Raw genomic sequence first — 15132 nt, forward strand, 5'->3', positions numbered from 1 at the left:
TTCAACAAACACTGAGTTCACCTGTTCGGGAAATGCTGTGACTTAGTGCCTGGATGCCCCACAACCTTGGAGAAATGCCAGCACACACCACACTCAGGCCCCTCTCTATATTCCTAGGCAGGACTGCAACACCAGCCTGGTGCGGGCCTGCTGGAATGAGCTCTTCACCCTCGGCCTGGCCCAGTGTGCCCAGGTCATGAGTCTCTCCACCATCCTGGCTGCCATCGTCAACCACCTGCAGAACAGCATCCAGGAAGGTAGGGCACAGGGACTTGGGGCTGGGGTGTGTCTTGGCCTAGTCTTGTGGCTGTGGAGCAGAGCCTAGCCCCCTGGTTGAAGGCCCATGTCAGAGACACCTTTGTCGACCCAGGCTGGCAACATAGCAAATTGGATAGCCTGAGTGTCCCACAACATCCATAGGCTGAGAGAAGTTTGGCTGTTAAGTTATAGAACCTTTGGGCTGGGCATGGTGGCTCACGCCTGTAATCCTAACACTTTGTTAGGCCAGGCAGGAGGATCACTTGAGCCCAGGAGTTTGAGACCAGTCTGGGCAACATAACGAGACCTTGTCTTTACAAAAAGTACAAAAAATTAGCCAGGCCTGGTGGCATCTGCCTATAGTCCCAGATACTCAGGAGGCTGAAGCAGGAGGATTGCTTGAGCCCAGAGTTTGAGGCTGCAGTGAGCTGTGATCATTCCATGTACTCCAGCCTGGGTAATAGAGCAAGATCTCATCTTAATGAATGAATGAATGTTACAGGACGCTTATCAGTTAGAATATGTAAATTTCTGCCCAACTGTCCTCTTCATACGATTAATACGAAGAAAAAAATGGAAAAGGTCAGCTTCTTGCTAGGCATTTAGTAATGTTTGCAGAATAATCACAGCTGATATTTTCATCTTCATTGACATTCACAAGTTACTTTTCTCATGTCTAATAGTTCACAGATCCTCACAACCCTATAAAGTAGGGACTATTACCTCATTTTTTCATATGGAGGAACTGAGGCCCTGATAAGGTCCCTGGCTTGCCCCAAATGAAACAGTAAATACAAAAACTAGGGCACAGGCTAGGTGCAGTGGCTCACACCTGTAATCCCAGCACTTTGGGAGGCCAAGACGGGATCGCTGGAGGTCAGGACAGTCCAGCTTGGCCTTGGCCAACATGGTGAAACCCCTTGTCTACTAAAAATACAAAATAAAAAAGGCCGGGTGCGGTGGCTGATGCCTGTAATCCCAGCGCTTTGGGAGGCTGAGGCAGGTGGATTGCCTGAGCTCGGGAGTTTGAAACCAGCCTGGGCAACATGGCAAAACCCTGTCTCTACTAAAAATACAAAAAATTAGCCAGGCGTGATGGTGGGCATCTGTAATCCCAGCTACTCAGGAGGCTGAGGCAGGAGAACTGTTTGAACCTGGGAGGCGGAGGTTACAGTGAGCCAAGATCGTGCCACTGCACTGCAGCCTGGGCAACAGAGTGAAACTCTGTCTCTAAAAAAAAAAAAAATGAGCCAGGCATGGTGGCGCATGCCTGTAATTCCAGCTACTCAGGAGGCTGAGGTATGAGAATCGCTTGAACCCAGGAGGCAGAGGTTGCAGTGAGCTGAGATAACGCCACTGCACTCCAGCCTGGGTGACAGAGCGAGACTGTTTCAAAAAACAAAAAAACACAAAAAACTAGGGCACAGACCTGCATCATGCTGCCCCCCTAGTACAGAACATATGTACCTCACCCAGGCTGCTCCTTAAGAATGAACAAATGACTTTTCTAGTGAGATCTGCGGCAACTATCTAGTATTTGGTGTTCAAAACACCAGCAGTGTCAGGAATAGGAGGTAGCCGTTGTAGTCTCTCCATGTGTAGCATGTCTGCGACACTCTGAAGACCGCTGTCATGCCCAGAATTCAAAGTAACACTGAAAATCTACACTTGTAACTGAAGTGGAAAGTATTGTTTTTTGTTTGTTCGTTTTTTGATATAGAGCCTCTGTGTTGCCAGGCTGGAATGCAGTGGCAATCATAGCTCACTACAGCCTTGAACCCCTGGGCTCAAGTGATCCTCCTGCCTCAGCCTCCCAAGTAGCTGGGACTACAGGCATGTGCCATCACACTCAGCTAATTTTTATATTTTTTTTATAGAGATGAGGTTTCGCCATGCTGCCTAGGCTTGGAACTTCACTTTTAATTGGGCATTCCGGGTATCTGATATCTAGGAATGTGAGTGACCTAGTCATACATTTGTTTTTCTAGTTATTTCCTTGGAATACTTACGTAAGGGTGAAGTTTTAAAAACCCTATAACAGGCTGGGTGTGGTGGCTTACACCTGTAATCCAAGAACTTTGGGAGGCTGAGGCAGGTGGATCACTTGAGGTCAGGAGTTCAAGACCAGCCTAGCCAACATGGTGAAACCCTGTCTCTACTAAAAATACAAAAATCAGCCGGACATGTGGTGGTGAGTGCCTGTAATCCCAGCTACTTGGGAGGCTGAGGTAGGAAAATCGCTTGAACCTGGGAGGCGGAGGCTGCAGTGAGCCAAGATTGTGCCACTGCACTCTAGCCTGGGACAGAGTGAGACTTAAAACAAAAAACCCTTACAACATTTTATTGAAGTAAGATTTGTTCACAAATGAGCTTTAGTTTTCTTTGTTTTTTGGTGTTGGTGTTTTGTTGTTGTTGTTTTGTAGAGACAGACTCTCATGATGTTGCCTAACCTGGTCTCAAACTCCTGGCCTCAAGCAGTCCTCCTGCCTTGGCCTCCTGAAACATTGGGACTAGAGGCATGAGCCACCACAACTAGCCAGTTTTATTTTTTAACTGAGAATAATAATACTAATACTGCCAGTATTGTCATGAGGATTAAATGAAATATATAAAATTGTTCTGAAGCCAGGCATGGTGATGCACACCTGTAGTCCCAGCTACTCAGGATGCTGAGGTGGGAGGATCACTTGAGCTCATGAGTTCAAGTTCAACCTGGGCAACATAGTAAGACACCCAACTCAAAAAAAAAAGTGTTTTGATAACTAAAAATTACCAGCATTTAATGTTCAGGTGCCTGCAGAGACTTAAAAAACCTAACCAAGTATGTAAGCTGTGAGTCTTCAGAATAAAGAAATTATTATTCAGGTACAGAATAAAAGGAATTCACAATGTACACCAACAGGCCAGCTGCCTGGCAGCAGGGCTAGGGAGAATCACTGGTCTAGGAGTTCGTTATTGAGGCAGAACCCATATTGGAGCAGAATTTGGGTACGTCTTGTCACTTCACCTGCAGCTGGAAAATGAAGCTCTTGTTCATCTTGAGATTACTGCTTTTTCATTAAAAAGTGAAATGGTCCCATTTCTTTCCATCTGTGGTCCCTCAGATAAGCTGGTTTTATTGTTCTTACCAGCCTTTCTCAGAGGATCTGTGATATTGGTTTCTAGATAAACTTTCTGGTGACCGGATAAAGCAAGTCATGGAGCACATCTGGAAGCTGCAGGAGTTCTGTAACAGCATGGCGAAGCTGGATATAGATGGCTATGAGTATGCATACCTTAAAGCTATAGTTCTCTTTAGCCCCGGTAAGATATGCGGTGGGGACGCATGACCCTTTTCCACCTGTATCTACTGATGTTTCTGAACATGAACATGTTGCCATCAGTGGTGTAGAAAGAGGCCTGCAGATTATATGTGACCTAGTGTTCTTACGATAGGTGTTTTGCTAGATAAATACATAAACGTTTTTAAATTCTTGCCTTTATAGCCCCAAAGAAATATGCTGCAGTGCCTGATGATGTCACACACTGAATAGATTTAACCTGTGTCCTAATGAAACCATTGGCCAAACAAGATTACACCATATAAAACAAAAGTGTGCTACCACCCGATGTCCTTTCTTTTTATTTATTTATTTATTTTATTTTGGCCCTTTGCCAGTTTCAAAGCTTTGTTAGCACATATAATCCAGTACACATTGAAGCTCCACCTGTTTGCCCACAGACTGTGTATAGCAGTAGCAGCAGCTGCTGCAGAGCATGCTAAAAGGTATGTTCACAGGAGATGAAGAGGCAGCCTCACTCCTCTCAAGGCCTCTAGAAAAGTTACTTAGGCTCATCGTTCACCTCACAGTAGGGGTTGGACACAGCTTCACCTTTTTCTCTTCTTTCCCAGCCCTCCACTCACAAATAACAAAATAGCTAGTAAAATTGGGACAAATTTTATAATTAAATATTTAGAAAGTAAACGACAATTTCTAATTTTATGCGATAGTTTTTAAAACTGTATTTTCTAAGGTAGTAGGAAGCCAGATGTCCAGAACCATCCATGTGGGGCTGCTCAGACTGGCATCCACTCAGGGTCCCCAACCCCCTCCCAGGAACTTTAGGCCTGGGCAGAAAACAGAGGAAAAGCCAGCGTTCTAATAATACCCAAATTAGATCAGTCTTTGAGTTCAATTTGTTATACTTAAGAAGTTTGCAGACGTTTGACTAAAAATACTAAGAAGTCTGCAAATGAGACTTTTCAAATACAAAGGGAATTGGAGGGGGGTAACTTTTCTGTTTTCAGATCATCCAGGTTTGACCAGCACAAGCCAGATTGAAAAATTCCAAGAAAAGGCACAGATGGAGTTGCAGGACTATGTTCAGAAAACCTACTCGGAAGACACCTACCGGTGAGGCATTCAGGCATGCACTCTTGCTTGGGGCCGCAAGGAATGTGGCTGGGTTTGTAGTTTCTAATATAAATTATGTTAACCTTTCCATTTTTAGCAGCCTGATAGAGCCTCCAGTGGATCACACTCTAATTCTTGAGTTTTCTTTGTTTTTTCCTAGCTCCCAAGAGCTAGAGATAATTCTTGAATGCTAGAGGTGGTGTACAGTGTAGATGGTGCCAGCAGGAGGGCCAAGACTGGCTGATTCCAGTGTTGCTGTGTGACTGTGAGTGAGGCCTCAGATTGCTACTCTTTAATTGGAGGAGTTGGAGCAGATGCTACGTGGCCTGTTCTAGGGCTAACACTGTACATGAGGCTTGAGTTCTCATGGAGATTCCCTTGTCTAGAATAGTTTGACAGATCTGCTTCTCTGGTCAGCATCCATTGAAGAGGCAGTGCTAGAGTACTTGACAGAAAAGTTCTTGTTGACAGAAATCAAATCTGACCCCATAAAGGAGTGGATGAGTTACATAAAGTCATTTTGCCCTCAGATAAACTGATGGAAAAAAGTTTATTTGGGTGAAAATTAGTGGTAGTATTTGTAATTAATGTGCAGCAAAAATATATGTATAAAAATTAGGGCCAGGTGTGATGGCTCACGCCTGTAATCCCAGCACTTTGGGAGGCCAAGGCGGGTGGATCACGAGGTCAGGAGTTCAAGACCAGCCTGGCCAAGATGGTGAAACCCCATCTCTACTAAAAATACAAAAAAATTAGCCGGGCACCGTGGCAGGCGCCTGTAGTCCCAGCTACTGGGGAGGCTGAGGCAGGAGAATCGCTTGAACCTGGCAGGGTGGGCAGAGGTTGCAGTGAACTGAGATCATGCCACCGCACTCCAGCCTGAGTGACAGTGAGACTCCGTCTCAAAAAAAAAAAAAAGCCTTTCTCATGCCGTTTTAGGCAGGAAAATTGTTCAGATCTGCCAAAGGTCAGAATGCATTGGCAGGCTTTCCAGCCAAAGATGGAAGAGTGCTTTCCTATGACAACTTCTGACCCACCAGAAGCTACATGAATTTCTGAGACCCTTTCAAGTAAAGTATTTCCTATTTCCCTCCCCACCATGTCCCCCTAAAATAAACACTGGAACAAAATTGACAGCCTGGGAAGACACACGGGCCCACCTTCCCCAGACGTGTGTCCTCTGCACAGACCTCAGTCTCCAGGAGCCCCATGGAACAGAGATGCCCCTGGGGGCTACCCCTTCTGGCCCAGTGCTTCTCAAAAGAAATGATTTTGCCCCCCAGCAGAGTAACCAGCTCTTAGTCTTTCAGCGCTAAAACCAGGACAGTCCCAGCCATTTCTCTGGTGTGACTGGGGGTATCTTATGGCTGACTGGTCCTGCTGGTAGACAAGAGCCTGCTTCTCCTTTTGGCATACTTCTATTGCCCAGATGTGGCTTTTACAAAAGCAAGATCCATTTTCTACTGGAATCATCGAAGACTTCATCATGAATCTAGAATAACTTCAGCCTCAATACATAGAGAATGGGACTGTCAGGGAATGCACCCACACCCAGAATTTATACATCTAGCCAAGTGTGCAGTCAGGTTGTCCTCCTAGGAGGCCACAGGCCTGCTCACCCACAGTTCCCATGGCCAAAAGATGGCTGGAAATGGCCCTCTGGGGCTGCTGACAGAGCCACAGCACACTCTAGAATCACTTTAATATCAGCAATTCTGTTGCCTTGGAAAGTAGATATAATGTGTCTGAAAACATGAGTCACTCCTGTCCAGTCAGGGACCCAGGGTTGGTTAGGGTGATGACAGGTTACTTGGAGCCCAAAATGATAAGGGAGGCTTTCTTATAGGGCTCAGAAATTCACTCAGAGAGAGTTCTGAAAGAAAAGGCCCTATTAGGATGTTTTACATCCTATTTGCATATTCATTTTTTTCTTTATCTTGGTATTTACTATCTGGAATATCCATTTTTGACTCTTCCCCATCCTTGTGCCTTTTCTCATATTGATTATTCCTCCTGAAATACCTCCCATCCCTCCCCATTCTTTGTATCTCTGCTGATAGAAATCTTAGCCAGCCCCTAAGGCCCAGCTGAAATGGCAGGTCTCTTACACCTTTGTGTGCCCTGCAAGATTGGAGCACAGTGACTCATTGTGGCTGAGTGAATGGATGCTGATGCTGGAATGCTACCTGCGTAGTATGAATACATTTTCCCATTTTAAAAATAAGTAGTATTCACTGTAGAAAAACTTAGAATGTTCTAGAAAGGGAAAAGAAAACTTTTTAAAAAGCACTATTAAAAAACTTTTTTTAAAAAAGCATGCAGGGCATGGTGACTCACACCTATAATTTCCACACTTTGGGAGGCTGAGGCAGCAAGATTGTTTGAGCCCAGGACTTTGAAACCACCCTAGGCTACATAGTGAGACCCCATCTCTACGAGAAAAAAATGAAAAATTAGCCAAATGTAGTAGTGTGCACCTGTAGTCCCAGCTACTCAGGAGTCTGAGGTGGGAGGATGACTTGAGCCTGGGAGGTTGAGGTTGCAGTGAACTGTGATCACGTCACTCCACTGCAGCCTGGATGACAGAGCAAGACGCTGTCTCAAAATAAAAAACAAAAACAAATAAAAAAAGCACTATCCAGAGATACCTACTATTAACATTTTGCGTATTCACTTCCAGAAATTTTTTATGTATTATAATTGGGATCATAAAATACCAAAGGTTTTGTAACCTTTTTTCATGTAATATACAATAACAATACACACTCTTCTTCATTTTCTGTGGTTCCTATTTCCCTGCTAATGAAACGGTAGGGTGTTTCCAGTTTGGGCTGTCACACATGACTCTGCAGTAGCATCCTGGCACATGCTTCACTTGTTCGCCTGGGATGCAGTCCTGGCTGGGAAATGGCCTGGTCACATGGGACACTTGAGATACACAGTGTTCAGTGGCCCTCCAGGGCAGTGTCGTGGTGCACCCTCCACCCCAAGTTTCTTCAAAATGAAAGCTATTTTACTGCTTTATTTATAATGCTAAAGGGACACTGAAAATTAGGGCAGTACAAAAAATAAGAAAAAAATCACCTCAAATCCCAATACCTAGAGCCCAACTGTTAGCATTGTGGTGAACATTTTCCCAGTACTTTATGTACACATCTATACTTGCTGTTTTATAATCTCCTTTAAATTTTTATTGAGCAACATGTCATGGATGTCTTTCCTGATCAGTAAATACAGATTTGTATTATCGTTTTTTAAATGAGTCTTTAGCAGTTCATCATATGAAGACTCCTAGTTTATTTTAACCTGTCCTCTGTTGATGAATTTCCAGGTTTTCTCTTTTCGGTGGGGGTGAGGAGAGTTGGAATAAACAAGAGTGAAGGGAACATATCTGTACATACATTTTGTACTCGTTTGGTTTTTTTCTCATGATAAATTTCTATTAGAGGAACTGTTGAAATCAGAAAAAAGAGGTGGGTGGATGGTGGATCCATTTGGTTTGATTCTGTGCAATACAGACAGGGCCCCAGGAGCCTGTGCTGAGCTGTGGTTAAAGGGCATCAAACAGTCTCCTTTTCTAATTACGCTCCCTTTTACAGATTGGCCCGGATCCTCGTTCGCCTGCCGGCACTCAGGCTGATGAGCTCCAACATAACAGAAGAACTTTTTTTTACTGGCCTCATTGGCAATGTTTCGATAGACAGCATAATCCCCTACATCCTCAAGATGGAGACAGCAGAGTATAATGGCCAGATCACCGGAGCCAGTCTATAGTACACACCACACATCTGCCAAGGAGCAACAGAATCCTACCGGGACCGTTCACATACAAAGAAAAGAAAAGTAGTGGTATTTTGGTATGTGCAAATATTTCCATATGTTAGCCGTTTCCTGTCTGGTTTCTTCTTATCTGTTAATCCCAGACAATGGCAATGAAAAGACTAGTAGGATCCTTTCCTGACATAAGAAATGTTTTAATGCCTTTTGATGAAGCAGCAGATTTTGGAGCAATCTTTTAACTCAATTTGTATTTAGAAATTCTCAAAGGGCAAAAAACAAAAAAAAAAAAAAAAGGTTTTATAACGTCAGAGACTAGTATTAAAGAAAACTGAAAGAACCTAAGAGAATAGTATGTGTGTATATATATATAAAAAATGTCCTTGGAATTATAGATACTAATTACCAGGGTAATAATATTAGCACTTTCTAAGCACTTATCAATGTGTAATGTTAGCAACATCTTGCCTGTGGGCAGGGCAAATGGAAAACTGTATATGTCTTTTGCCGAAATGCTAATGGTTTCTGTGAAAACTCACTAGGGTACAGGAGACAATCATTTATGTTTAAGAAAAGAAGGCATCATTCCTAATTGTGTGCACATGTTGTGGAGTTGAGCTGAATTCTGTGAATGGAAACGTGGCTCATTTGCATCATGCAGTAAGTGGGAGTGTGGTAGCACAGTCGGTGGTGACCCAGTCCAGAAGCTTCTAGCCATAGAGCAGACACTTGTCAGGTTCCCTGACTACTTGGTCCTGGTCTCTGATGGTCATCTGCAGACTCCTCTAGAACCTGGGGTTCTCCTCTGATGACTGGTTATCTGAATTGGATTGCAACTAGTCAGACATTAACTGCCAAATGAGATGTACAATTCCTCCAGCAAGTGAAAACATCCCCAAGTCACATCCACTGCTCATGGCAGATGGAGCCTTGTGACCAAAAAGCGCAAGGTGGGCATTTTGAGCCCTTGACAGTACTTCCAATACAATTGGGGGTGCTTGTGTGTTTGTCCAGATGGAGAGTGTGGCCTTGGAGTGTGAGGGTTACCTTCCCAGGGCTTTCCACTCCAAATGCCCCCTTGAAAAGGACTTGTGTTTCTGCAGCTCCATCAGAACTGTGGGGCTGGCCAGAGTGGTCAGGGCCTGGTAAAGCTGGATGGAAGGTTTCAGGACAGTTTCTTCCTGTTGACCTTAAATACCAGAGATTTTAAAAATGTGTGTAGACTTGGCATCTCTGCTGGCAAGTCTGTTAATGTTCCCAGCACTCTGTGCACTTTGGTTCCCCCAGGTGTGTGCCTGCCGACTACCCTGGAGCATTTTAAATGCAGACTGCTTGCTCCTTAAAAACAACCCTTAATTTCCACGGTGATAGTCTTTCTCCTCATAAATTATAGCAACCAGAGTTTATAGCAAGAACAGAATACGTGCTTAAAAGGCAGTTATGTCTAACTGCAAACACCCATAAATTCCCATGGATGTGAATGTATAGCAAGCTTTTCCTGTTTGAGAAAAGTGGCATGTGGAAGACCAGGTCAATTGCCTTGTCTTTTCTTTTTAAATAGTCCAGATTAAGAAAATACACCCTGTTGGGTTGAATTTGCCCCTCTTGATTTGTTAATCAGATGATATCCAAAAAGATCCCTGGACACTCCCCTGCCTCACAGGGGCTCTGATCTGGCTGAGGCTGGTGCCACACATGTGCTCCACAGGGGTGCAGTCTAGCCAGCTACAGATGCCCCTGTGGAGCTACACTGGACAGAATGGAAGCTGCCGCAGGCTCAAGGCAGAACAGGATGCTTGATCCTGAAGGGTTAGCAGCACTTTATGCAAGTCATTGTTAGTAGGGTAAGTGAGAACAGTGTCTCCAACTTCTAAATTCTTATTTGGATTTAATTATATCATTTTATAATTCTTGCCGTGGCAACAAATTTTGGGGAGTAGTGGGGGTGGCCATTATAAAATGATGGGAAGGATTTAATTTTGCCAGCTTAAAGTAATTTTTTACTTTTCTAACCCTGATGTTTTCAGTTTCAAAATTAAGACAAAAAACCAGCTGAGACAATGGAATTAGGGCAGGTTTGTTTCATTTCTTGTTTGTGAAGGATTTTAGTAGCAGGCATTCTGAAGCTCAGCCGTGCCTCTAACACAGATTGTTGCCTGCCTTCCGTCATTTTGATTCTTGAGAGTGACCATGAGGGCCATGTTGCAGTTCCCTGGGAATACAAGCATAATAGCTTTCAGATCCCAGTTCTTGGTGTTGGTGAAAAGGTCTCCACCAGCCCCTCCTCTCATTCCCAGGTCATTCAGTGGCAGCCAGTAGGCCTCTTAGACTCACGTTGGATGAGGAAGTGTTGGGCTCTGGTGAAACAGCCTTGCAGAAAACATGATTTTGCTTGGAAAGGTGCTGATTCTAACCTGGGCCTGCTCTTTCAGTCCCTTTGCTGGTGATGGCTGATTCCAGGGACTGTTTTGGCTTTGAACACCTCTTGGTTGGTTTCTGAGATCCTCTTGGCTTTACTTTGAAGTGGCCTTTTCTTTAAGGATCATGTCCGCATAACCTGAATTCTTGTTGCTTGAACTCATTTCAAGCCTTTGACTGCAGGTCCATTTCATCTCCCATCAGGTTGGTTAAGGAAAGTCAGCCCAAAGTCAAGAATTACTTAAAGAGATGCAAACCAAATATTTGGGCTCCAGCTTTCACAGGGCTTATAGCCCTTGTTAGCAGTTTGTGAAACTTTGGGTTTCATGAAGTGAGACCTGTCCTCTGGCTGCTGAACTCCACGGAGCCATGTCATGCTCCCTCTTCTACTGGCCTGGCCGCTCCTCCCTCAGTGAGGAGAGGTAGCTGGCTCAGAGAGGTGGGACAGACACATGCTGTCACCTCTTAGTTAAGTGGACTCTTTTCCAGAAGTATCTCATATAATGTTGGGTTAAGACAGACAGATGTTGAAAATGGTGGAGATCATTACACATTAGCATAAAATAGGACAGGAAGAGATTTTTTGAAAGACCAAATTAGTTGAGCAAGTAATACTTTTCAAGTTACTCCTGGAAGGTGTTTTTAAGGAAGTATGTTACCTACCATACTCTCCTAATTTGACATTTCTATGTGTGTCCTGAGGGGTTACATTATTTATTGTCTAATCCTTGCCATAAGGCTGTGGTTTGAGGTTCTTTTGCTGTTCTGGGCTTTATATTTAATTTCAGGTATAGTCACTTCTAAGATGTGTAATTGCCCTCAAGAGGGACTGATTTTTAGCTTGTCATTGTCAGTATTGAATGTGGACTCTTCTGAGGCAGTTAGGACACCAGCCATGGTGGTAACAGTGGATGCGTTTGGCTCCCTAATCTCAAGGCAATATCCACGCTACACACGTATTTAGCTGTCTTGTTTGGGGGATAGTTACGGCAAGGAACAAAAAGTTCTAAGGACTCTAGCTATTTCTAGTGCTTTTACTTTCATAGTCCTTTGAGGATATTTCCTGCAGAGCACTCTTGCTCACAGCCCGCCCTCTGCAGGGCTTCCAGCCCCTGGCCACAATCAGTAGTTCATGCCATGTGAAGCCCCTGGCCACAATCAGTAGTTCATGCCATGTCTGTACATCCATGTTCTGGAACCTGATCTCATTGGAGTCCGGAAGTTTGTTGCCCACTTTCTAGTGTAAATGACTTTACGTGCAATGGGGTCATTGGTAACATTTTAACTCTTCTCTTAGTCCAGGTCATGGAAAGTCTCATCATCTGATAGCCACTTTTCTCCCAGGGAGGGCAGTGCCCACTAGGCCCTGGGAATGCCTGAGCCAGCAGAGCAGACACCCCACGTGCTTCCTTTATCCAGCTTCCATTCTCTCGGTTATGTGGCTCTTTGAAAATGTCTTAACTTTGATGTAAATTTTTAAAGCCAGCCTCTCATCAAGACAGGGTTGGTTTGGGTCTTTTGTACGCAGGGTTTGGACCTTCTCATTGTGTGCCTCCCACCAGCGTGCACTTCGCATGTCCGGCCCTGGGTCCCTTCAGCAGCGTCGTGCGTGTACAGGTTTTTAGGCTGTAAGACTCAATGAATGTACATGTGTTTATATCCTCTCTCTATGTACAGTGTATATAGTGTGTGTATGTGTACATAGATGTATATTATGTATACAGACATGTATCCAGACTTTCCTTATGTTCTAAAGAGAGTTTTTGATAAAGTTGCTAATGTAAACTAATGTGGGTGTTGCAAGGTCCCTCAGCAGGGAAGATTTGCTGGTGATTTTCTTCACTCCATTTTCCTTTGGGTGAGCCTGCCTGGGAAGGGCCATGAAGTCAGAATCTCCACTCTGCAAAAGGAAGAATTCCAGGCAGAAGAGGTTCTGACAGGGTGACATTTCCCTGTATTCTCCAGGTTCAGACAAGAGCCAGGAAGCTGGAAGACAGTTTATCTTAATATCCAAAACTACGTGGGAATTTTTAACCTTTTCGTGCACCTGTTCATGGCACTACCTGGAAGGGACTTGGCAGTTGGGTTGAGCCGTCAGCCTTCCCAGCTATTCCGCTCTGTTGAGTAGCCCAGAGACAGGCGTCACGGTCAGAGATTCAGAACGGTCTGTGTCAGTGAGGCCTGACTCCCAAAGATGGTAATAATTTCCCAGGCTTGCTCTGTGCTCAGTCAGCAAGATTTGGGGCACTGTCCTGTGACTGAACAAATAGTAATTTCCATCTCTCTATCCCCAGTTAAAAGTAAACAACCTACCAAGTATTATTCTTTAAAACTAAGCATGGATGTTGATGGCTAACTTTTGCGGCATATAAGCTACAAATAGCAAGTTACTTCTCTTAACAGTAAGCATGTGAATGAAATCCACAGACTTTAACTCGTTTCTATAAATTATGATTTTAAATTTTCAGATAAGAATTGCATTTTATTATGGATGTATGTGCCCTTAAAAGCTACAGATACCAAATTTTCCTTGTCCAGGTCTATTCGGATGAATTTTCCCCCTTAATCTGGCCTTAAACTGAAACTCAGCCCTCGAGAGCCAGGGCCTGGCCCAGCAGTAGTTGCTCATAGAACTGGGAAGCAGGGGCCTGCTGGAAAGAATCACTGGATCACTGCAAAAACTCACATAATCCACAGGTTACTCTTTTTCTTTTTAAAATAAGTTATCAAAATGTTTTAAAAACACTTTATGAGACCATAGTACTCAGTGCCTTTTGTGAGATGGTGGGTCATTTAGCTTTCAGCTTCCCTGTTTTTGATGTAGAGAAAGCTTCTATTTCACTGGCCTCATCCCACAAGATTGTGCGACCTTTCCCTGTTACAACCTGTCGTGACAATCACGCTATTGAAAGTGGCTTTCTAGTTAAAATGCAATTGGAAACTTGACAGTCTCTAAATGAATTAAAATAAAAAGTTTCCTTTGGGGCTATTTATCTTAACAGCAGTCTAAAAACAAAGTGTGAGCTTAAGAAAAGTATCTTTGGGGGGAGAAAAATGTCGGATTTTTTAATGCCCAGCTATAAATAATTTTGGCGTCTTGATATTTATACATGCAAAATAGAAAAAAATGTTCAACATTTATTGATTGATAGACTGTTAAAATTTAATGTTTGGAATAACATTTGGAAGTAGTAGACTTTGCATTAAAAAATGGCTTTTCTTTAGGAAAGTATAATCAGTTATTTTAACGACCATAGCATTCATGGACTCAAATGCTGCTGCCACACACAACTCAAGTGCTGGAATATTTTTCTACAGTCTCTCTGTTCTACGGATTGTCTTATAAACCAGTGTTCAACTAGTTTTATAACTGAAAAGCTGCACATTTTTCACAGTACAAGCCGTAGTTTTTACCTGTAGTTTGGACTTCTCTGTTAGAATGCAACTGCATTACCAGCCCTTTTAAAGGCATCTTATCTATCAAAGGAAAATTTGGGTGTTAGATTTTCTTGGGACCGTTTCTGTAACCTTTGCCCTTCACAATATAGAAAATATTGGTTTTGCCATTACATTTTAATGCCAGGTTTAAAACCTGTTGAAAGCTGTAGCTTTATACAGCTTTCTTCTCCCTGTGAAATCACTTTGTTTATGTGATGGCATTTAAAAAATAGCATGTTCTTTTTAAACTGAATTTTATATCTAATCAATGTCTTCAGTCTTGAAGAAGAATTTGCATTGTTGTGTTTGTATATAGAGTATTGCAGTGCATGAATTAGCTTTATGCATTTTATTAAATGCTATTTCAATGTGGCATTATTGTTGTGGCTTAATACTACTACCTAAATGAGGTTTATACTATTAAAAGTGAATTAAAGACTAACATGCATCCTGCTCCTCATTTTTCTTCACGATAGTAGTGACGCCTGGCCCCCAGACAGCGCGGCACTCTCCTTTGTGGAGATGAAGCATCCTGGTGGTCCGGTCCCTACAGCTCTCCGGCTCCAACCTTAGCCTTAGCGGCCAAGGGGGATTGGGCCCTCTGTGGTCCACGTGACTTGTTAATACCTTTAGTGGGAAACCCTGGCAGAACAGTCTTTACATCCACCCAGCAGGGCAGCTCCTTGGTGTAGGGGTAGGGAAGCCACACAGATGTTTCTGGAGCAGAGCACCGTTAGGCTGCTGGACCACCAGATGCCATTACAGACAGGCCTTAAACTGACAAGCTTGTTCTTTAAGGATACGTGCTATCAAGAGTAAAAATAAGCTCCAGAAGTTTCAAAAGTTA

The 15132-nt window shown here is 43.5% G+C and overlaps 1 protein-coding gene across 11 annotated transcripts in view; it reads left to right on the forward strand.

Moving 5' to 3' along the window:
• Positions 1–14727, forward strand: part of LOC105477763 (nuclear receptor subfamily 2 group C member 2) — a 101699-nt gene extending 86972 nt beyond the window's left edge. For all 11 annotated transcript variants that reach the window (XM_071092256.1, XM_011734497.3, XM_011734503.3 and 8 more), the window contains 4 exons: positions 118–257; positions 3424–3561; positions 4547–4652; positions 8252–14727. In XM_071092256.1, coding sequence (XP_070948357.1) covers positions 118–257; positions 3424–3561; positions 4547–4652; positions 8252–8426 — 559 coding nt within the window. In that variant the 3' untranslated portion in view covers positions 8427–14727. The remainder of the gene's footprint in view (positions 1–117; positions 258–3423; positions 3562–4546; positions 4653–8251) is intronic.
• Positions 14728–15132: the final 405 nt, after the last annotated feature.

This window comes from Macaca nemestrina, chromosome 2 (genome assembly GCF_043159975.1).
Source record: "Macaca nemestrina isolate mMacNem1 chromosome 2, mMacNem.hap1, whole genome shotgun sequence".
NCBI classification, from domain to species: domain Eukaryota; kingdom Metazoa; phylum Chordata; class Mammalia; order Primates; family Cercopithecidae; genus Macaca; species Macaca nemestrina.